The sequence below is a fragment of the Myxine glutinosa genome, chromosome 3 (genome assembly GCF_964187855.1).
Source record: "Myxine glutinosa chromosome 3, kmMyxGlut1.1, whole genome shotgun sequence".
Lineage (NCBI taxonomy): Eukaryota > Metazoa > Chordata > Myxini > Myxiniformes > Myxinidae > Myxine > Myxine glutinosa.
This window is the reverse complement of record NC_136263.1, coordinates 12,915,439-12,940,838: the sequence shown is the minus strand read 5'-3', so window position 1 is coordinate 12,940,838 and position 25,400 is coordinate 12,915,439. Positions and strand designations below refer to the sequence as shown.

At 41.5% G+C, this 25,400-nt stretch overlaps 1 protein-coding gene across 1 annotated transcript in view; it reads right to left on the bottom strand.

Moving 5' to 3' along the window:
* LOC137423806 (dedicator of cytokinesis protein 1) overlaps positions 1 to 25,400 on the bottom strand; it is a 968,048-nt gene that overhangs the window by 431,551 nt on the left and 511,097 nt on the right. The window contains exon 33 of the mRNA XM_078773719.1: positions 9,748 to 9,896. Coding sequence (XP_078629845.1) covers positions 9,748 to 9,896 — 149 coding nt within the window. The remainder of the gene's footprint in view (positions 1 to 9,747; positions 9,897 to 25,400) is intronic.

The following is a 25,400-nucleotide window of genomic DNA, read 5'->3' as shown; positions in this document are numbered from 1 at the left end:
TGGATGCCAACTAATATAGTAATAGAAATATAGAACATTTGTGGGGGTTATTTATCAAAATATTGATATAATGACAAAAAATATGTTAAATTTAGTGAAAAAGTGGTCGAAATCGCTTCGAGTTCAGAATTCACATTGTACATTTTTGTCAATATTTCAAAAATGAAAACTCCCAGAGTAACATTTGACCCCTCAAAATCTTCGCAAGGAACCACTGCATTGGAATATATCATTACTTTGTAATATGGTGGTTGTTTGGGGCACATATTTTGGCAAAGTTCAAAATATGTTCAACCATACCCCCTAATTTTGATATTTTGGAACGAAACATAGCTTTTGAACATTTTAGGTTTATTCGTCTACTACTTTTGGTATCTCAGTGTAATTTTTGGTATTAGCTAGTATCCTAAAGTAGGTTTGTAACATCAGCTACATTATATTTCACAATGCATGCAAACTTGCTCCACACTCTAGGTTTATCATGATCTCTCGAACAAATACGATCTCGATCTCGATCTCGGCACTCTGTGGTCCTTAAAAACATATTTATTCCAATTTTAGCAAATATCACATTTTTTGGCGAAGCGAAGCAGGCGTATAATAATATTTCGAGTGATAACACAGAGATGGCCGAGAGTTATACACTGCTATCACTTTTTTTTCATATCTAGGGACATATATCTTGCTAAAAATCACAATGAGCCTTACTCCATCTGTATGGTACCGACCGGTCAATTTGGGGGGTCTGGCTCATAGCCTAATTCTCTTCAATCTCACTCTTCCTTCCAGGTCTCTTCAAGACAGCTGTTCACCACCATCTCAGATCATCCCCAATCCGAAACCATGATCTTTCCTACCCTCATTGACCCGCTGCCCTCCTTCCTCCAAATTTTCATTTTTACCTCTTGAGAGTTTCCTTCTGTATCAATCTTGTCTGCCCCGTGCATCCTTTCCTGCCCCCATTCCCCCCCACAACCTTTGTTTGTCCAAGTCTTCAACTCTGCTGTTGGTGTCCCCCCTCTCAACTTTCACTCACTCACCCGCAGGCAGGTTGGTGGTCTTTCTGTCTTCTACCGACTCCTCTCCGGCCTAGCTCCCCCAGCACTGTCTGTGCTCTGTCCCCCAAATATTCCTCACCTCCACTCATTAATTCCTCTTTTTTTCCTCGCCTCTGGAACAAACTCCCTCACTCTCTTCAATCCCAATCCTCCCTCAAGGTCTTTAAAACAGCTGTTCACCACCATTTCTTATCTTCCCCCATCCAAAACCTTGATCTTTTCTATCCCCATTAATTCACCTCAGATCCACTTTTTTTGAAATACCGACTTCATTTCTTGAAATCCTAGCAGTGTTCATGTGTTTTATACTGTTACGAGCTCCGTCCCAGACCCCGGTCACGGTGTACCTCTGAGCCCTGAGAGGAGTCACGGCAGAAAGATGTGTTATTCTGTATGTCAAAGATCAATGGTGAAACCACACCAATTGTTACCAACAAACAAGTATTGTATTAAGATCACACAAGAATAACAGTACAACAACAATAGTAATCAATTGTACAACCAATATATATTTCCTATGATGGTACCATCAGGTTCGTACAATATAGCTCACTTAGGCTATGAGCCAGACCCCCCAAATTGACCGGTCGGTACCATACAGATGGAGTAAGGCTCATTGTGATTTTTAGCAAGATATATGTCCCTAGATATGAAAAAAAGTGATAGCAGTGTATAACTCTCGGCCATCTCTGTGTTATCACCCGAAATATTATTATACGCCTGCTTCGCTTTGCCAAAAAATGTGATATTTGCTAAAATTGGAATAAATATGTTTTTAAGGACCACAGAGTGCCGAGATCGAGATCGAGATCGTATTTGTTCGAGAGATCATGATAAACCTAGAGTGTGGAGCAAGTTTGCATGCATTGTGAAATATAATGTAGCTGATGTTACAAACCTACTTTAGGATACTAGCTAATACCAAAAATTACACTGAGATACCAAAAGTAGTAGACGAATAAACCTAAAATGTTCAAAAGCTATGTTTCGTTCCAAAATATCAAAATTAGGGGGTATGGTTGAACATATTTTGAACTTTGCCAAAATATGTGCCCCAAACAACCACCATATTACAAAGTAATGATATATTCCAATGCAGTGGTTCCTTGCGAAGATTTTGAGGGGTCAAATGTTACTCTGGGAGTTTTCATTTTTGAAATATTGACAAAAATGTACAATGTGAATTCTGAACTCGAAGCGATTTCGACCACTTTTTCACTAAATTTAACATATTTTTTGTCATTATATCAATATTTTGATAAATAACCCCCACAAATGTTCTATATTTCTATTACTATATTAGTTGGCATTCAGTATGAAAATTATTGGCACTCTGTGGTCCTTAAAAACATATTTATTCCAATTTTAGCAAATATCACATTTTTTGGCGAAGCGAAGCAGGCGTATAATAATATTTCGGGTGATAACACAGAGATGGCCGAGAGTTATACACTGCTATCACTTTTTTTTCATATCTAGGGACATATATCTTGCTAAAAATCACAATGAGCCTTACTCCATCTGTATGGTACCGACCAACCCCCTTGGCTCATAGCCTAAATGTGGAAGTTGGTTCCATAGGTGAGGAAAAAAAGAGGAATTAATGAATGGACGTGAGCAGTGATCATAACTGTGACATAATCTGGACATAATCTCCCCCGTCCCACCAATCCAACCCCAAAATAGGATTGGGATCAATTTGGCCCGCTCCAGATGTAGTAGTACACTAGTCGTAAAATTGCTATGTGGAACAGAAGAGATGCTACAATCATGTGATTTGTATTGCTTTCACCTGACACCTTAAATAATGCAACGCCACCAGAGAGTAAACATGAAAAGCCCTGAGAAACTTATTATTACTTGCGAAAATCGAAGATTTTTCAAGTATATTGGTTGGTCTTGTGCGTTATTCTGTCTGTCTGTGTTATGTCAGTTGCCTACAGGTCACAATTTTCAACCGATCTTCACGAAACTTGGTCATAAGCAAGAAGCCTATTGTTTTTAGGGTCAAAAGGTCAATAGGTCAACATAGACCAAAGGTCACTAACTTTGTCAAATTTCTAAAATCCTCAATTTTCATCTGATTAACTTGAAAACTGAAGAAGATTTGCATATCTGGTCACTGAATTCAACCAATTATTTTTGGGGTCAACTTAGGCAAAAAGGTCAACATAGGCCAGATTTCTAAAATCCTCAATTTTCATTTAATTAAATTGAAATTTGAAGAGGATTTGCATATCTGGACACTAAATTCAATCACCAAGTATTTTTGAGGTCATCATAGGCCAGCAACTTATTTTAGGGATTTCGCAAGTATTGTGCACGACATAGTTCTTGCTTATTCTTGTTTATAAAGTAATTCTTCACCATTGAGTGATTGGGCCTAAAATGATATATCGCATGATATTCCGAAAGTGGTGGACGGATTATGACCAAACTTGGTGGATGAGTTGGGTGGATCACAAGAACAAGCTAATTTGATTTTGGTTCAAGTCCAGATACAGATCCAACCCATCAGTGGGATACAAAGCGTGAACTGTTCGTTCTGGTTCCTACTCTACTTTTATCTCTTCACTGAACAGCATCACAGGATTGCTTCAAAGCCAAGGTGTCCTTTACCAGCATTGATTAAATTACAACAGAAAATGTATAAATTAATCGTAGGAGTTGGCAAATAATTACAATTGTGAAAGAAATCTATGTAAATTGCTGCTTTGGATGCAGAAAGATTCCAATTGGAATCTACTTGTCATTAGATCTTAAAACATATACTTGTCATCTATATTCTTAAAACATCTCACATGACTGCTCCTTGAATTTTCACTGCAAATGAGCGAACCGCTCCCCCCCCCCTAACCCCCCTGCCCTTTAACCCTTCTCCCCTGCCCCGTTACACAAGTTCAGCCCTTCATGGGCATAATATAACATTTTCAACTAATCTAATCTCAGACACCGTAATGCAATTATTCTAAATTCATTATTTTGTATAATACAATAACTGTTTACAAAGACTGTGCACACTTGATATTCACATTATTAAGTCTTTGCCATAAAATAATTAGAGCATCTGCTCGAATGTGCAATGCCTGCTGTTCCCTGTCACTTGGTTAGTGCATGTGAGGGGGATTTGGGAAACTGGAAGGAAGCAAAGTCACTCTGCAAGGGTAATGATGGTGGGGCCAGTTCCATTTGGATACACTTGCAGAATTGAAGTATATACATATTACATATGCATTTTTAACCTCCCCAGAACCAAATAACAATTAGAGCGACACTTAGTAGAGCACGTACCTCTGCCATCCTGAACAGTTTACGTTTTGTAATCCACTCATCTCATCCACCAAGTTTCGTCATAAACCATCCACAACTTTTTGAAATAACATGCTATATATCGTTTTTGGCACCATTTAATAATGGTGAAGAATTAATTTAAAAATTAAAAAAAATATTGGATACAGATCTTCACCAAAATCCGATGAATATGTCCTAGTCACACACCTAAACCATTCACCAAGCTTCGTCTAATCCGTTGATAACTTTTTGAGATATCTTGCTCACCGACAGACAGACAGGGATGAAAACAACCTCCATCCACCTACGGTGGCGGATGTAATTATCTTTCCTCCACTCCCGTTACTCCTAACTCCTCCAAACATTAGTTCCCCATTGCTCCACCCGATTCTCCATCCTGAACTTTTCTCCACCTCCACCTCACTTTATTTAATCGTTTTTTTGTGCTTAAAAGGTTTTTGATGGTCTAAAGGTCCAAAGGGAATGTTCCAATCGTAGTTAGTGTCTAAGTGGGCAAAAGCTCTAAATGGTCAAGGGTCCAAGCTGTCTAATCTGTCTGAAGGGTTTAAGCCTAAACCATTGGCAGTAATCAGAATGCGTGTTGTAGTCCCTTCTCTTGTAGTTCATGCACAGTTGGTACTTTGTACGGATGCAGGTGCAGACGTTTCTACAGTGCTCTGTGTGTACTGCTATGTGAGCATCTACCTGCTGCGACAACTGAAGAAATAATATCCTCAGGTTTCTTAATATGCAAACCGAAATATCGTTAACTTTCTTACCTGATAGCACTGAAGACCTGCCAGGCCATGGGGTGACCGCAACTAAACTAGTCTTACGGAACATGGAAATTATTTCCCGTACAGTGTTAAGATATCGCTTACAACAAGGAAAAGGGTTGACATGCAGTCCTTTTTGTTGTTGTGAGCGAGCTGTTTTGAGAAGTAAGTGGATTCGGTTCTAAGATGGTATTGTCACTTGAGGGATGAGATTCTTTTGACGTAATGCTTGCGTGATACCCACATCAAATGTCACATAGGCCATTTCTACGTATTAACAATTGGGCTTTTCATGGTTTACATGGAATTTGCCGAGGTGCACAGTGACTTTTGGGACAACTTGTAGAGGTGCACAGTCACTTTTGGGACAACATGTAGAGGTGCACAGTGACTTTTGGGACAACATGTAGAGGTGCACAGTGACTTTTGGGACAACTTGTAGAGGTGTACAGTCACTTTTGGGACAACATGTAGAGGTGTACAGTCACTTTTGGGACACCCCACATGTAGATGTACTCAAATAAAAATGAAAAAATCCCACTCGTGTCCGAAGGAAGTGGTTAAGTTTGGCATTTTAATATGAAATAGGCAAAGCCTAGAAACGAATGAAACCCTTTAAAAAAACATTTAGAATGACCCTTTAGAACACATTATAATTACCCTTTAGAACACATTATAATTACCCTTTAGAACACATTATAATTACGCTTTAGAACCCATTATAATTACCCTTTTAAAAAACATTTAGAATGACCCTTTACAACACATTATAATTACGCTTTAGAACCCATTATAATTACCCTTTAAAAAAACATTTAGAATGACCCTTTAGAACCCATTATAATTACCCTTTAGAACACATTATAATTACCCTTTAGAACACATTATAATTACCCTGTAGAACACATTATAATTACCCTTTAAAAAAACATTTAGAATGACCCTTTAGAACACATTATAATTACCCTTTAGAACACATTATAATTACCCTTTAGAACACATTATAATTACCCTTTAGAACACATTATAATTACCCTTTAGAACACATTATAATTACCCTTTAAAAAAACATTTAGAATGACCCTTTAGAACACATTATAATTACCCTTTAGAACACATTATAATTACCCTTTAGAACACATTATAATTACCCTTTAGAACACATTATAATTACCCTGTAGAACACATTATAATTACCCTTTAGAACACATTATAATTACCCTTTAGAACACATTATAATTACCCTTTAGAACACATTATAATTACCCTGTAGAACACATTATAATTACCCTTTAAAAAAACATTTAGAATGACCCTTTAGAACACATTATAATTACCCTTTAGAACACATTATAATTACCCTTTAGAACACATTATAATTACCCTTTAGAACACATTATAATTACCCTGTAGAACACATTATAATTACCCTTTAAAAAAACATTTAGAATGACCCTTTAGAACCCATTATAATTACCCTTTAGAACACATTATAATTACCCTTTAAAAAAACATTTAGAATGACCCTTTAGAACCCATTATAATTACCCTTTAGAACACATTATAATTACCCTTTAGAACACATTATAATTACCCTGTAGAACACATTATAATTACCCTTTAAAAAAACATTTAGAATGACCCTTTAGAACACATTATAATTACCCTTTAGAACACATTATAATTACCCTTTAGAACACATTATAATTACGCTTTAGAACCCATTATAATTACCCTTTAAAAAAACATTTAGAATGACCCTTTAGAACACATTATAATTACGCTTTAGAACCCATTATAATTACCCTTTAAAAAAACATTTAGAATGACCCTTTAGAACCCATTATAATTACCCTTTAGAACACATTATAATTACCCTTTAGAACACATTATAATTACCCTGTAGAACACATTATAATTACCCTTTAAAAAAACATTTAGAATGACCCTTTAGAACACATTATAATTACCCTTTAGAACACATTATAATTACCCTTTAGAACACATTATAATTACCCTTTAGAACACATTATAATTACCCTTTAGAACACATTATAATTACCCTTTAAAAAAACATTTAGAATGACCCTTTAGAACACATTATAATTACCCTTTAGAACACATTATAATTACCCTTTAGAACACATTATAATTACCCTTTAGAACACATTATAATTACCCTGTAGAACACATTATAATTACCCTTTAGAACACATTATAATTACCCTTTAGAACACATTATAATTACCCTTTAGAACACATTATAATTACCCTGTAGAACACATTATAATTACCCTTTAAAAAAACATTTAGAATGACCCTTTAGAACACATTATAATTACCCTTTAGAACACATTATAATTACCCTTTAGAACACATTATAATTACCCTTTAGAACACATTATAATTACCCTGTAGAACACATTATAATTACCCTGTAGAACACATTATAATTACCCTTTAAAAAAACATTTAGAATGACCCTTTAGAACACATTATAATTACCCTTTAGAACACATTATAATTACCCTTTAGAACCCATTATAAATACCCTTTAGAACACATTATAATTACCCTTTAGAACACATTATAATTACCCTGTAGAACACATTATAATTACCCTTTAAAAAAACATTTAGAATGACCCTTTAGAACACATTATAATTACCCTTTAGAACACATTATAATTACCCTTTAGAACACATTATAATTACGCTTTAGAACCCATTATAATTACCGTTTAGAACACATTAGAATTACCCTTTAGAACACATTATAATTACCCTTTAGAACACATTATAATTACCCTTTAAAAAAACATTTAGAATGACCCTTTAGAACACATTATAATTACCCTTTAGAACACATTATAATTACCCTTTAGAACACATTATAATTACGCTTTAGAACCCATTATAATTACCGTTTAGAACACATTATAATTACCCTTTAGAACACATTATAATTACCCTTTAGAACACATTATAATTACCCTTTGGAACACATTATAATTACCCTTTGGAACACATTATAATTACCCTTTAGAACACATTATAATTACCCTTTAGAGCCCATTATAATTACCCTTTAGAGCCCATTATAATTGCCGTTTAGAACACATTATAATTACCCTTTAGAACACATTATAATTACCCTTTAGAACACATTATAATTACCCTTTAGAACACATTATAATTACCGTTTAGAACACATTATAATTACCCTTTGGAACATATTATAATTACCTTTTAGAACACATTATAATTACCCTTTAGAGCCCAGTATAATTACCTTTTAGAACATATTATAATTACCCTTTAGAACACATTATAATTACCCTTTAGAACACATTATAATTACCCTTTAGAACACATTATAATTACCCTTTAGAGCCCAGTATAATTACCCTTTAGAACATATTATAATTACCCTTTAGAACACATTATAATTACCCTTTAGAGCCCAGTATAATTACCTTTTAGAACATATTATAATCACCCTTTAGAACACATTATAATTACCCTTTAGAACACATTATAATTACCCTTTAGAGCCCAGTATAATTACCCTTTAGAACATATTATAATTAACCTTTAGAACACATTATAATTACCCTTTAGAACACATTATAATTACCCTTTAGAACACATTATAATTACCCTTTAGAACACATTATAATTACCCTACAACAACAACAACAACAGGCATTTTAAGGCCATTTTCCCTGCTAGAGCGGGGGTTAGCCTTGCGGTCCCCATGACAATCTTCTCCATTTTGCCCTATTTTTTGCATCTTTCCTTGTTAACCCCCTTGCCCGCATTTCTTCTTCCACCATCTTCAGCCAGGTCTTTCTCGGTCTTCCCCGTCTTCTACTTCCTTCTACATTCATTTCCATCACTCTTCTCAACCAATCACTTTCATCCTTCCTCAACACATGACCAAACCATCTCAACCTGTTCCTCTTCACAGAATCAATCATAGGCTCTATTCCCATCATCTTTCGCAATTCATCATCTGTCTTCCTCTCTCTCAACGATACTCTGCACATCCACCGAACCATTCGCATTTCCACCCTTTCCAGCCTTCGTTGCTGCTCTACGTTCATTACCCATGTCTCATTATATTATGATGTCTCTCTCACACATTAGAATTACCCTTGAGAACACATTAGAATTACCCTTGAGAACACATTAGAATTACCCTTTATAACCCTCTAGAATTATACACTGGAACCCTTTATAATTAAACACGGTGTGCCTGAAAGGTTCTTCTTCTTCATTTTTGGACGGATGGAAGGAAGGACAAAGCGAAATATTGAAGCGACTTCACCGCTAAAAAGAATCTAATGCCTTATCTGCTGTCAGATATTTCCTCATGAAAATATAATCAAATAAACTTTCAGGATACTTTCACCAAGCATCCAGACAACACAAAAGAAACCAATCCAGGAAAGGCAGTGGTAGAGCAAATAGAAGGCAAATTGTGCCTAATTAAGTGGCACAGAATGAAAGGCAAAGCAAGAAACAGAGCACATGGGAAAAGATGTCAGAGTTCATGGAGGGGATGCAGGAGGTCATTAGAGAGGAGGGGGATGCAGAGATCATGTGGGGATGCCAGATCACCTTCTTGAAGTCACGCATGTAATGGAACTCGCACTGCATCATGTCAAAGAAGATGGGAATGGTGCGTTTGCGGAGGCCTGTTTCTGGAACCAGGGTCATCTCTAGAATCGGGCCGATCATCCCGGGAACAAATCGGATCTTGTGTTGCCCTGGAGATAAAAAGGCAAGGTGGTTACCCTCGCTCACACCCAAATACAATGATCACTCAAGCACAACATGGCCGAGCATCAAGTCTTTTGATTCCTTTGCTACTGACTGTGTGACCTGTCTTCCCCAACAGTAGCAGGTTTGTTTTTCCAAGAATACGAGAAAGCCCATAAATGAGTGAAGTGACAAATTCACCACGATTCCATTCAATCACAGTTCAATGCCTGGTAGATTGTTTTCCTTCGAAAAACAAGCAATACGTTTCACACCACTCATTTAAAACACCAGGGGAAAGCAGCATCAAGTGATTTATTCACAAATGAAGCCAATTTCCGACAAGGACAATCAGGAATTAGACACGGATGGAATACGTGTCAGATAATAATGCAATTTCAAACTACAATAATGAGCTGAATGGACATGGACATTAAATTATTTTATAAAAGATTTCGGCTCATGCAGGGTGGAGTGACATTGGGGTGACAGATGGGGAGGTGGGGGGAGAGAGACAGAGACAGAGAGAGAGAGAGAGAGAGAGAGAGAGAGAGAGAGAGAGACACAGACAGAGACAGAGACAGAGAGAGAGGGAGACAGAGAGACAGAGAGAGACAGACAGACAGAGAGAGAGAGAGAGAGAGAGAGAGAGACAGAGAGAGAGAGAGAGAGAGAGAGAGAGAGAGAGAGAGAGACAGACAGCGAGAGAGAGAGAGAGAGACAGACAGACAGACAGAGAGAGAGACAGACAGACAGACAGACAGAGAGAGAGAGAGAGAGAGTTGAAAGATAAAGAGTGAGATAGAGAGAGAAAGAGATGGAGAGTTTGTTTTTTTTGTGTACAAGATCGAGGCTCATGTAAGAGATAATAATGTGAAATGATCGTGATAAGATGATAATGTGAGAATGTGAGAATAAGAGATCGCATGAGACTGCAGGAAATTAGGTATGAGACATGTGTAATATGCATTTGGATTCAAGATAAATGCGATGCGATACATAAGTGAGAAATATTTATTCCCTTGTGTGAGTAATGCTTTCTTTGATTTTGTGCTTTCACACCATGCATGAAAACATGAAAGCTATATTATATCAAGATGAATACGATTCATTCCATGATCAAATTAAAGGAAGGCATTTGCATCAAAATTATATGAAATGTGGGAGCTTGTGGAGTGGGCATTATATTTACCCAACAACACAATCAAACTAGGTAGGTGTGTGTGTGTATTTGGGTGGGGGAGAGATGAGAGGGGTGAGGGGAGGGAGAGGGGAGGGAAGGGGGAGAAAGAGAAGAGTGGGAGAAAAGAGAGGGGAGATATGAGAGGGAGAGGGTGAGGGGAGAGAGAGGAGAGGGGGACAAAGAGGAAAGGAGGAGAAAAGAGAGGAGAGATGAGAGGGAGAGGGGTGAGGAGGAGAGAGAGGACATGGGGAGAAAGAGGAGCAGGGAAGAAAAGAGAGGGGAGAGATGAGAGAGAGAGGGGGGTGAGTAGGAGAGAGAGGACATGGGGAGAAAGAGGAGGGGAGGAGAAAAGAGAGGGGAGAGATGAGAGGGAGAGGAGTGAGGAGGAGAGAGAAGAGAGGGGGAGAGATAGGAGATGGGGAGAGAAGAAAGGGGAGAGAGGGGAGAGAAGAAAGGGGAGAGAGGGGAGAGGGGCGGAGAGGGGGGGGAGGGAGAGAGGTGGCAGGAAAGAAAAGAGAGTGGGGAGGGAAGATGCGAGAGAGAGGAGTGGGTGTGGAGAGTGGTTAGAGAGAGGAGAGGAAAGGGGAATGTGGGGCAGAGAGGAGAGGGCGGCAGAGAGAGAGGGAGGGGAGGGATGAGAGGGGGAGGAAGAGAAGGGGAAATATCCATCCCGTGCAACCCATTCCTCCCCACACCGATTGCTTGGCCAAGTCTCCCTCCATTTTGTCCTTCAACTCCAGCACACTGTGTCAACCAAGGACCCCCTATCTACTGTTCCGTTTGGCCTGCTGCATCCTGATCCATTCAGTGTTTTTGCTCTTCCACGAGCCTTGACAACTCAACAAACAAAAATTCTCAGAGCTTGGCAAACATTGCCCTGGATTTCTCTCAGGATTTCTCTCATCTCCCTTTCCTGTTTCGGCTGGAGTTCCCCAAGGCAGTGTTATGGGCCCTGTGCTTTTTCTGGTCTTAATCAATGATCTCTCCGACTCTCTGGAAAATCCTCTCTATCTCTTTGCTGATGACTCCACTCTCTGCTGCTCCATTCCTCATCCCTCAGATCAGCAGTCTGCAGCCTCCTCACTCTCTGCAGACCTGGAAAAAATCACAGGCTGGTCAAACAAGTGGAACATGTCTTTCAATCCTGACAAATCTCACACTCTTACTATGTCTCTCCGAAAAGACCGACTGGACAACCCTCCCATCTACTTTCTCCACAATCCTCTCCAATAATTTCTGTCGCTCAAGCTTTTGGGTCTCACTATCTGCCATGATCTTTCTTGGGAAAAACACATTTCCAAGCTGGCCTCCAAAGCCAGTTGCCGACTGGGCAACCTCCGTCGTGTGAAGTCCTTCCTTGGCACACCTGAGCTCCTCGCCAAATAAAAGGCTTTCATCCGCAGCTCAATGGAATACTGTTCCCCCCTCTGGGCCCGTGCTCCTGCCTCATACCGAGCTCGGCTTCACGCTGTTGAAACCAAAACTTTCAGGATCATTGGAATCTCCTGCAATGAAGCTAACTCCGAGGGCCTTTCACTTACTCAAAGCAGGCAGGTTGGTGGTCTTTGTCTTCTAACCACTCCTCTCCGGCCTTGCTCCCCCAGCTCTCTCTGTGCTCTGTCCTCCAAATATTCCTACAGGTCGCACAAGATCTGCCAGCAACCCTCTTATGGTTAAACTGCCAAAATCTAAGCTCTCTGCTCACCTTCACTCTTTCATTCCCCCTCTCTCCCCGTCGGTTTGACTTTTTGTGTGATTAATGTTAGCTCTTTCACGAGCCTCGATCTTGTATACAAAAAAAATAAATTGTGCAGGCTTGATTGCCGAATGGTCTCTTTCTGCCTTGAAGTTCCTTTGAAGCAAAATCATCTATTATATATATTGTTGCGGATCGTCCGAAGCCCGTTCCCATTACAAAGGGGGAATTAAACCCCTTTTTTCCCCCCTGGGTCTTCGTGTCCATGAGGCCGAATCGCCACTTCCGGAGCAAACGTGAAAAAGGGTATCGGGTCAACGTCGCACGTACCTTTAACCCACGCTGCCACGAAAGCGGGGACCGAACCTCGCACAAGCCACGCTTAATCGAGTACGCCGAGCGGTATGCGTATCACGTGACTCGTGCCGTTACTTTTATGGAACCCGATTCGAGGGGTTCTAGTCGTACCATGCGAGGCCAATCAATGGAAGGGACGGGAACGGTCAAAATGAAGAGGAAGAACACAATTTATTTACAATGTACAATGATTCACAGAAGGAAAGGGGACACAGAGCAGAAGCTTAATCAATCTTAACTAATACCCAGACACAGGGCCCACTCACGCACACGGGGAAAAGAAGAGAAGAAGTTTGCGCGCCAAACGTGCTTTGCCATCGGGCAGCTCGCTCGGTGTGGCTCTCTAGCGGTCACGGCACGTATGCAGGAGAAGGCAGGCAGGAGGAAATCACGCGTCTGTGGCCCGGCACGGGTCGTCCTCTCGAGCGTGTGATTAATACAGCGCAGAGCGCAGGGCATGGGGCATGGGGCAAGTTCGTGTACAATCTCGATCACCGGCAATTCAATGCACTCATTCTGCAGCGCGTTCTCGTGCATGCTCAACCTCAACTCCACTCACTCTAACAGGGAACTCTCGTCAAACAGGGAACTCATCTGAGGTGGGGGGACTCGGAGCAGGGTTTTATGGCTCCGCCTCGGCCGACTCGAATGTTCCAAACCCCACCTCTCATCGTCGTGGTTAGCCACTCCCCTCGAGCCCTGAGGCGGCTCGTTGCTTACCGGCCACTCCCTCCTGCAGCACCTCCCTTCGGCCTCGCCAGACCTGTTCAGGCCTGCCACGTGGCATGCTATCGCCAAAAGAACCGCCCTACTCACGGGCCTGCTCAACGCAAAACTAACACAAATAGGACTACGCTTACATTCACTAAGAAATAACTGAACTATCGGGAGGCTTTATGTTGTGGTGCATCCACCGACGAGGGGGAATTATCCTTTATTCCAAAACCACAACACTATACACCCCTCTCTCGCCAGACTCGTCCCGAATCGAACCCACCAATGGAACGACCGGTAGAGCCTGACATGCAAAATTAACCTTACTTTTAAATGTGACACATAGGTGTGGTTCCCCCTACCATTTACTCTGACCAAAGTGTGCGACAGTTTTAACACTAGATATGTCCCTCCTTTGCGTTGAGCAGCTACCTAACACTCACACCCACAACTGCCCGAGTATTTCCGGAATTTCAAACTAAACACATAGCCGGTGGGCAGCGTTCTTATATTTACAAGTACGTATATTTACAATTATATGACCCAGGACCTGTTCTTTTTGGAAGAGAAGATTGGAGGGGAGAGAAAACACAACAAAACACACTCATCAATGGCACTTGCTGCTTGCTTCTTGCTTCTTCTGTGTGCGTCTATCAAACCGGCTGGCTCCCTGACCAGCATACAGGCCATTTGAAGCATCAGGGCCATCTAAACTTGCAGAACTTCTCGTCCCTAGCACACAATAATAAACAAAAATGCTTTTATTTGGCCAGCAGGGCCGTTCTCACGTGGTCCAACTGCGTGGCATCAATGACACTCAAACAAGTGGTCTGAAGTGCAAGATGACCGGCCTACTCTTGGACCGGCCTACTCTTGGACCGGCCTACTCTTAGACCGGCCTACTCTTGGACCGGCCTACTCTTGGACCGGCCTACTCTTGGACCGGCCTACTCTTGGACCGGCCTACTCTTGGACGGGCATACTCTTGGACCCGCATACTCTTGGACCGGCATACTCTTGGACCGGCCTACTCTTGGACCGGCCTACTCTTGGACCGGGCTACTCTTGGACCGGGCTACTCTTGGACCGGCCTACTCTTGGACCGGCCTACTCTTGGACCGGCCTACTCTTGGACCGGCCTACTCTTGGACCGGCCTACTCTTGGACCGGCATACTCTTGGACCGGCCTACTCTTGGACTGGCCTATTTGGGTTTTCCCCTCTTTTCTCCCTTCTTGGTTTTATGTGTAGGAAGAGCTTTTCGTGTGATAATCCATAAATAAAGACAGTGTGATTGAAGGCTTGGCTTGGTGTGCTTCAGGCCGTAACAGAGGTCCATACTGTTAATGTAGAGGAAGGGGGAGCATCGGATACAGAATAGGGGTAGGGGGCGAGGGGTAGGGTGAGATGTGGAAGAGGAGGAGGAAGTAGGGAGAGCTGTTGATAGTGTGTCAGAGATTTCAGAATAGCTCGGAGAAAGGGAAGGATGAGGATGACAAAAGATTTGATGGTGATTGGATGAGGCACAGTGAGGTGTTGTTTGAGTTGGGGGGGCTGGCAGAGCGAGGAAGAAGGCTGGGGGAGATGGAGGTGAGAGTTGGAAGGGAGAAGAAGCAGGGAGGACGCTTTGAGGAGGAGGCGTGAGAGGGGAGAAATGGACAAAAAGGAGCGGAGGGAGATTTGAAGGGGTCGGGGGGGGGGGGGAGTGAGGGGGGCATTTTATTTCCTTATCATTCCCTTGTGTTGTATCGGAGTCTGTCTGGGGCGCTCCCATTTAGGATATTAGTTTTATCGTGCATTTTCTTGTTTGCTGGTATTTATTTTCATTAAACATGTTTATTTGTTGCAATTTGAATTCCGTGTCAGTGGAATTGATTATCGCAGGTGCGAAGACATCTGGTTGAAGCCGTCCAGGTAAGTTCGTCATTCTCCTTTCCCTCGCGTGTAAATAACACCACTATATTTTTGACTGAACGCCTCAGAGTTAAAGCTCGTTTGGTCATCCGTGTCGCCCTGCGGTGTTCACAACAGGGTAGAAACACGACAATATATTGTGAAACATGGTGTCTGTCCGTTCCTTCCTCTGTCTTCTGTTTATGCCAGACACTTCCCTCGCTGCATTTGAAAAGCTCATCATTCACTTTTAAAATTACAGGAAAACAGGCATGAATAATGTTGAAGCCAAATTTTATTTTGCATGCAGGATATTTTGCCCTCTTTTGAGACAAATCCAACCTCCCCCACTTGATGTTGCACCACCATTTTGTTGTGGGCTGTAAAAGTAGCTCAGAGATTTGGCAGAGCTGGTACTCATTTTGCTGACCTCAGAAGGATACCAGGCTGGATCAACCCACCTGTTGTTAATTCACCTGTATGACAGGGGCTCAAACTCAGAACCCTAAGATATCAAGCCAGCCACCTTAACCATTAAAATACCTCCAGGCTTCACTTAGACCATGGCATAATAAAATGTACATGCCAGGAAGGACATGTTTGAAATGTATAGTTAGCGTGAATTATACGTGCATGATTTGCATATGGCATTGCAAACAGCTATCAAAGGAAGGGCACAACAAATGCCCAAGTTTGACATACGTCAAGGCACAGGAGGGGATTTAAAAAGAGAGCGTCTCAACGTCTATCGAACAAATCAGCAGAGGAAGAATAGAGGAGGATCGACCTGGTAATCACGAATTGGAAAAATGTACGTTCCCTATGAAACCACAATCCTTGTTGCGTATTCTGGATTTCTCATCAAGATAAAGCCAAACATTATTGATGGAAGGATGGAAAAAAATACATGTCCATGAACAGGCATCAGCAGCAGATCAATGGAGAGAGCACAGAAAGAAGAAACAGACGATGTAGTTGTGTCACCACCCTCATGACCAATGAAAAAAAGGTAAAATTAAATCACCAAATCGAGTCAATATTTTCTGGTATGTCTACTAAATATCAATTCCTCACACTCCTTTGTTTCAGGAATTGAAAAATAATGACTTCCACGATCAAGGATGTGGCCTTGGCTTAGAGCTCGAGTGAAGAAGACACGTGGACTCTTGTTAGAGGCATCAGCCTCTAACTCTGAGGCATCAGCCTTGGCCACATTAAAATGCAACAATAAGGTTTGGAAAACTAATTTATCCATCAGGTTTAAAGATAGATGTTCTTCATATTTTGATGAGGTTAACATAGCCAAGTACATCGAGTTAAAGGACATTTAACAAAGAAGGATTCTGTGTTGGTATGAAAAACGTTGATTGGTTGCTGGATGACGAGCATAGAGGAGGATGCAGTATAAGAGGCAATCATGTGTTTCATAAATAAAGTTTGTCAACGGTATTCAGTTTGTTCATCTAGTTGTTGTTGTTGTTGTGTTGCCCCAGTCAGTTTGGGTTGAACAGACCAGCAGCACGGAGATAGCCAATCGGTCTCACAGGCGCGACCCAAAGATCCCTCACTTCCAGATGGTGTCATCTTGCCTATGTGGAGCCAGGACCCCGCAGTCTTCCTTTATATGTTTGATTGTCTGTGGAGCAGCCTGGAACTGGTTGCAGGTGTCCTCAGTGGTGTCGTCGAGTCTCTGTTTGTATTGTAAATGTTGTGGGTGGTGTTCACAGTGAAGGCATGAAAGGTGAACACGATCAGACCTGGGTAGTAGTTATTCTTGTTAATGTAGTTAACGGAGTTGGTGGGGTAGCTTATAACAACAACAACAACATGCATTTTAAGGCCATTTTCCCTGCAAGAGCGGGGGTTAGCCTTGCGGTCCCCATGACAATCTTCTTCATTTTGCCCTATTTTCTGCATCTCTCCTTGTTAACCCCCTTGCCCGCATTTCTTCTTCCACCATCTTTAGCCAAGTCTTTCTCGGTCTTCCCCATCCTCTACTTCCTTCTCCATTCATTTCCATCACTCTTCTCAACCAGTCACTTTCATCCTTCCTCAACACATGACCAAACCATCTCAACCTGTTCATCTTCACAGCATCAACCACAAGCTCTATTCCCATCATCTTTCGCAATTCATCATTTGTCTTCCTCTCTCTCACGATACTCCGCACATCCACCGAACCATTCGCATTTCCACCCTTTCCAACCTTCGTTGCTGCTCTACGTTCATTGCCCTTAATATGGTAGCTTAATGGGTGGATTTGGTTGTCCATCAGAATTCAGGTTTTAGGGAAGTTTTACATCCAGCACCCTAGGTAGAAGGATTTCACAAACAGCACAACAACGTGAAACACGAACCTTGCAGTTACTGTAATGCGTAACAGTTACTCTAAAAAAAATTTAAAGTGATTCATCTCCATTGAGTGATAGGGTCAAAAACTATATGTAGCACGATACAGTTATGGGCGGATTCGGACAAAACTTGGTTGATGAGTTGGTTGGTGCCAAGAACAAGCAGATTAGATTTTGGTCCAGGTCGGCATGCAGATCTGGCCTATCAGTGGGATACGAAACGTGGACTATTCAGCCTAGCGGAGATATCCGCTCTACCGAGTGTTTGTTTCATCAGTAGCAGATTCAAGCGATACTGTATTGTTTAGAACGGCCAAATAAGATGCTTTTCTGGAAGCTTTGCTTTGTGCCACCAAAACAAGCTAAAATGACTGGGGCAGCTTGCTATTGAAGTTGCTTCAAGGTCATGGCATTCCTCTTCTGAACCGTCAAACTGGAGATGATTTACCTCCAAAATGATGGAGAAAATGTTGTTCAGACCGATGGCTGACTTTGAATGCCACATGCCCAATTCACTGCAGGACATTAAGTACAGTATGCCTTCCCCGAAGTGAAAAATAGACTTTGTGATTAAATTGCATCCTGGTTGTGCAATGTGGAGTTATCCAAGAAAGCCACTGCATTTGTATTGATTTGATTTGGAAATGTCGAGGTTTACAAGTTGAAAATAAAAGCAAAACAAAATCGCAACGACAATATGCCTGCCATCCAACTAAATGTTAACCGTTCATTCAGACAACTAATTTAAATTATAATAGGGTTCTCAAATTAATTTTGTTATCATCCCGGTGGAGGGAATGTGAAAAGGTTGGTGATGGTGGGGGGTATTGAGGGGTTTAGGTGTAAAATATTAATCTCTCGAAGGAAAACAGAAAAAAAGGCATCAATGTCCAAAGGCGATTTATATAAAATGTGACCGACCTGGTCATCTTCTTTATAATTCAGAAGCTGCTGCCTGGACAGCAAACACACCATAAGACATCAGGTAGTGCACTCGTGCCCAAGGAACCTCCAAGACGATCAGACCACTTACTAGTCACAGTATAGGCTAGAGTACACGTACATGTACAAACACAGACACGCACACAAATTTTAAATAAATGGACAAATTGGAAGGAAACTGAAACACTGGACATAAAAACCTGATAATGCAATCAGAGCAATGATAAAATCAGAGTAATATGGGACTCCAAGGCTAATGAATTACTGGGATGGGGGTGGAGACCTGGGCAACTCCTCATCCAAAAAAAATCACATTTGGTCTGCATCTCAGACAGCCTCTTCAAATCAAACTCCTACTGCATGGCTTCTCGTGCTGACCACTGTTTCTAACCAAATGCAGTGGTGCGGCTGGCGCCTTAAAGCCAGGCTTGCTCTGCGTACGTGGAACCCGTCAGCCTTGGCCGGCAGTCTGTCGAGGAGGACAACTCTGATTTCAAACCTGGGCATGCAGAGCTCATCAGCCTTGGCCAGCATTCTGCCAGCAACAGGCATAGAGGCAGCTCCTGTTGCCTCAATACGGACAAGATTACCCCTTCCAGTTCCACTTGCACTGTGAAGAAACTGCAGGACTTCTTTCAAAGTAAAGGGTTGGTTGTTACATGTGCTGGGGCCTTGGCTTCTGCTTTTCTCCCCCTACCTACTAACTGCTGAACGACATTCAGTGACCTACCACTCCAAAGGGTACAGGCCAAAACCATGTTGCAGGTCATGACAGCCCGGTAGTATAGGATCCCAAACTCAGTGGTAAAGCACCGGAGAGGGTTGAATTGGTCTCCTCTTTTTGTCCTCTGTGGTCTTAAGTTGTTTTTATTGAAGTTTTAACTGAGCTTTCTGCTCTTGTCACTTTTTCCTTTGTTCATACAGTATGACTATGGCACTCTGCCTGGTTTTGTCCTCCATATATTTGATTCTCCTCCTTCCCTTCGACTCTATTTTTGTAAAGACCTCCTTGCCACTTGGGCATGTGGTCAGTCTCAAAAAGGAAGCATCCGACTTCATGACCCTCCACCTCTCTATTATATTCCATTACGTACATTTACTTCTTGTATATATCTCCATAATCACACAACTGTGCTATCTTTGACGCTGTTTCTGAAAGCATAGACATGGCGCTCTCCCAACACCCAGCAGCTGACATCATGCTCTTTGAAACTTTAATTTCCATCAAAAAGAATGGTTTGTCCACTCTCATGCGAATGCTTCAGTTGCTATGCTATGCTATGCTCATGCTATCCTTCTGGTGCTATGCTATGCTCATGCTATCCTTCAGGTGCTATGCTATGCTATACTTATGCTATGCTATGCTCATGCTATCCTTCAGGTGCAATGCTATGCTATGCTCATGCTATCCTTCAGGTGCTATGCTATGCTATGCTATGCTCATGCTGTGCTTCTGGTGTCAGTGCTTGCAATTTTGCTGCGTCACATGACCTTACGCAGATAATTTCAGCCCCCACACTAATTCCAGACTGCACTACTGATAACAGGTACCTTCTTGATCGGTTTTTGTGCTCGAATCCTAGGGATTGAACTGCGAGGGTTTTGGCTCCACTCAGAAATTCAGATCATGCCAACATTGAAGTCAAAATAACTTGCTCCTCACCATCCACTACCACCCATCCATTTATCGCACAGTTCTCCAGTATGGCAAGGCTGACTGGGATATCCCTCCTTGACATACTTTCACGCGCTCTATTCTGGTGAAAGTAGGTAATCGTAGTGTCATAGTAGTAATATTACCATAGTAGTGAGATTACCATGGTAGTGAGATTACCATAGCAGTAAGATTATCTCGATCATCATCTCTTCCTTACCTGGCCATTACAATACAAGGCAGATGGAATAATAGGTACTTCTGCTCGGAAATGTAACGGCAAACCACTCAGTGTATTATATGGCTAGAGTGATGATACTATGGAAAAGAGAATGGTGGACATTGAATTTGACCACATGAAGAAGACAATCATTTGAGTGAGAAGGGAAACTCATGGATTTTCACCTCCGCCACCAAATAAGGATGGAGATTTTATGCTTTCACCGGAGTTTGTCTGTCTGTCTGTGAGCACGATATCTCAAAAAGTTAGATGGCTTCAGACAAAATTTAGTGGAATTTGTGACAAGGACGAATTTATTTGAGTTTGGTGAAGATTGGGATCCGGATCGGGATACTAAAAATTTTTTTTTTTTTAAGTGATTCTCCATCAATGAAAGATGGGACAGTAACGGTATATAGCATGATATTTCAAAACGTTATGGACAGATTTGGACAAAACATGCTGGGTGAGGGTGAGTTAGGCCATTGGCCTTTTTTGTGCACCATGGTCCCCTTTTTGAAGCAATGTTTTGTGGCTGGATGCCCTTCCTGCCGCCAACCCTGTTAGTCGCCTCTGCCGTTTTCGGGCACCGTGGTCCCCTTTTTGAAGCAATGTTTTATGGCCGGATGCCCTTCCTGCCGCCAACCCTGTTGGTCGCCTCTTGTGACACACAGGGAATTACCAGTGAGCTGGTACTCGATTTGCCGACCTCGGAAGGATGACAGGCTGAGTCAACCCCCCTGGTGTTAATTCAGCGATCGAATGGGATTCAAACCCAGGATCCTAGGATCCCAAGCCAGCACCCTAAATGCTAAGCCAAAACCAGGCTTCGTATCCAAATTTGAATGTACTTCCGAAATAGCCAAGTCAGGATTGTTGTGTGTGTGTGTGTGTGTGTGTGTGTGTGTGTGTGTGTGTGTGTGTGTGTGTGTATATATATATATATATATATATATATATATATATATATATATATATATATATATATATATGTATATATATGTATTAGGGTGGGCTTCAAAAAATCAAAATGCAGATTGTCTCCGGGACATGGTCTATTTTTGTTCCTTTTGGTGTCAAAGGAAACCACACCAAATTTGAATGGAATCCAATAATATTTAGGGGTGCCACATCAGTGATGAATTTTCCCCCATGCAAAAATAGGAATTCCCATTTTTTGGGCTGTATATACACAAAATAAATACATAATTATATATATACATTAAATATAATATTTAAAATAAATATATAGTAAATATACATTAAATAATAATAATATATATTATATTATACATTATATATACAATTATACAATAGACAATTATACAAATATAGACAAATATAATACATTAAATAATATATTAAAAATAAATATAATATATTAAAATTTAAATATAATAAATAAATATATAGTTATACAATATATATACATTATAATTAAATTTATACATAAAATATACATTAAATAATAAATATACATAAATACACATTATACATTATATATATAGTTATATACAATATATTATACATACAGTTCAGCTCCAGCGATGTCACTGGAGATTTTGTGCATGTAAAGGTGGATCGTCTTCCAATCCTTGTGTCCAACCAGTACCATGGAATGGAGCAGCTGTTGAATGTTCCCAAGTTACCTGACGGGGGAGGAGAAGCTATGGCAACCGCTGTAGTGGACACACTGAAGAGCTGGAACCTTGTGGGCAAGGTGAAGGCTTTGTCTTTTGACACAACGGCCAGCAATTCAGGTGTTCGTGGAGGGGCTGCTGTCCTCATTGAAAAGAAGCTACAGACTGAACTAATTCATTTGGCTTGCCGCCATCATGCGCACGAAATCATTCTGGGAGAAATTTTCACCACTCTTTTCGGTCCTTCATCAGGCCCTGACATCCAGCTTTTTAAGCGGTTTCAGGCGGAGTGGCCGTCCATTGCCCATCACCAACCAAAAAATGGATTCACAGATCCTGATACGGCAGCTGAGTTTGCACAGAACAATGACATGATGGATGAAGCTCTGGAATTTGCTCTTGTGTGTTTGAAAGATCAGCAGCCACGAGATGATTATCGTGAACTCCTAGAACTGACTGTCATCTACATGGGAGGAATCCAACCTCGTGGAATCCGGATCATGGCTCCAGGAGCAATGCACAGAGCCAGATGGATGGCAAAAGCACTATATTCACTACAGGTGTTCATGTTTCGGTCAGAGTTCCACTTGACACTTCGAGAGGCGAGAGAACTCCGAGCCTTCAACATTTTTGTCTGCCTTGTGTATGTACAGGCTTGGTTTCGGGCTCCACAAGCTATTGAGGCTCCCCTGAATGACATTAACCTCTTCAAGAAGTTGGAAAAGTTTGAACAAATCAATCAGAAGATGGCTCAGGCAGCCTTGAAGGCACTTGGCCGCCACACGTGGTACATGAGCCCAGTACTAGTGGCATTTGCATTCTTTGACACCAGAATTGACAAAGAAAGCAAGATCAATATGATTGAAGCATTGAAAAATGATGGTGAAAACCCCTCTCCAAAGAGACCAGCTATCAAACGAGGAACCGCCCTGTCAATCGCTGGCCTCATAACAAAACACACCAAGCATTTCTTCAGCATCCTAGGGACCCCAACTGATTGGATGGATAAGGATCCTGGTTCATGGGAGCAAGAAACCAGCTTTCAGGAAGCAAAGAAAGCCGCCAGTGGCTTAGTCGTGGTGAACGACAGGGCAGAAAGGGGTGTCGCATTGATACAAGACTACAATAAGTTCCTTACAAAGGATGAAGAGCAAAAGCAAGCTCTGCTCCAAGTTGTTGCTGCTCACAGGAAGATGTACCCCGATGCCAAGAAGGCAACAGTGGTGAAACAGGCCCAGAAATAGGAGTTACATTTCTCATTATATTTGGGTTTTTAAATATTATGTGATATGGTGTCTCTTCATTTTATGAACTGAACATTTGGATTGTTATCATTGAATTTGAGTTTTCATAGCAATATAGTGCTATTTGTGCAACTATTGTAACTTGTGTTTGCTAGAATACAAAGAAAGTGAGTGGAGGGTGGATTTTCATAAAACAAACTTCTGGTTTTGCTTTCGATCCATATATAGAAAAGTTTTGTAGACACCTTTAGTTTGAAGGCTGATGTGGCACCCCTAAATAAAATCAGATTGCTTTCATATTTGGTGTCTTTTCATTTTGGAACAAAAGGAACAACATAAAGCTATGTCCCAGTAAATATTTAAAAAATTTTTATTTTGAGCACCACCCTAATATGTATATATATGTGTGTATATATATATATATATATATACAGTGAAACCTTGACTTACGAGTGCACCAACTTACGAGTTTTCCGAGATACGAGCCGTCGCTCGGGCGGTTTTTTGCTTTGTGATGCGAGCCGAGATCTGAGTTACGAGCTGACGCCACCCGCCACTAGGTGGCCCAACGAGCGTTCAGGTCACGTGGTTATCTTGCCGTGCAAGCATCTCTGCCGTATATCGCTGCTGCTTTGTTTTCGCATTTTGGTTATTTTGGAAAATTTCTTAGTTTTAACCATGGGTCCTAAGAAATTGAGTGCCAAGGGCAGTGCTGAGAAGAAGAAAAGGAGGATGTGCTTGGATATAAAACACGCAATCGTTGAAAAACATGAGCGAGGTGTGCGTGTTGTCGACTTGGCGAGGCAGTACGATCGTAGTACTTCTACGATATGTACGATTTTGAAGGAGAAGGAGTCGATAAAGGCTATAACGCCAGCCAAGGGCGTTACGATTATTTCAAAGCTCCGGACCTCTGTCCATGAAGAGATGGAGAAGTTGTTGTTTGTGTGGTTGATGGAGAAGCAGCTCGCAGGAGATACCGTGACCGAGAGCATCATCTGTGAGAAGGCACGAGACATTTACGGGGATTTGGTGCAGCAGACGGCGGGAACATCAACGGACGAGGCATCGGAAGAGTCATTCAAAGCCAGTCGGGGATGGTTTGATAATTTTAAGAAGAGGACCGGCATTCACTCCGTCATCAGGCATGGTGAGGCAGCAAGCTCGGATGTGAAGGCAGCTGAAGATTTTATTATAACTTTTGCCGAACTGATAGAAGCCGAAGGATACATCCCCCAGCAAATCTTCAACTGTGACGAGACAGGGCTCTTCTGGAAAAAGATGCCGAGGAGGACGTATTCCGAGGAGGAAAAAGATGCCTCCGTAACGGCAGAGGAGAAGAGCATGCCAGGCCACAACTTGTTCAGAGTGCCGGCGATAGCTCGCCTTCTCTTTGTGGAGGACACGGTAAGATGTTTTTGTTTTTGTTTTTTTTGTGTATACAAGATCGAGGCTCGTGAAAGAGCTAACATTAATCACACAAAAAGACAAACCGACACACAAAACACAAAAAACAAGGGGAGCGGCAGACAAGATGGGGAGAGAGGGGGAAGGACACAAACACAACATTTGAGAGCAGGGACATCGGGAGGACTTGGAGGGAGGTGGGAGAGGAATAA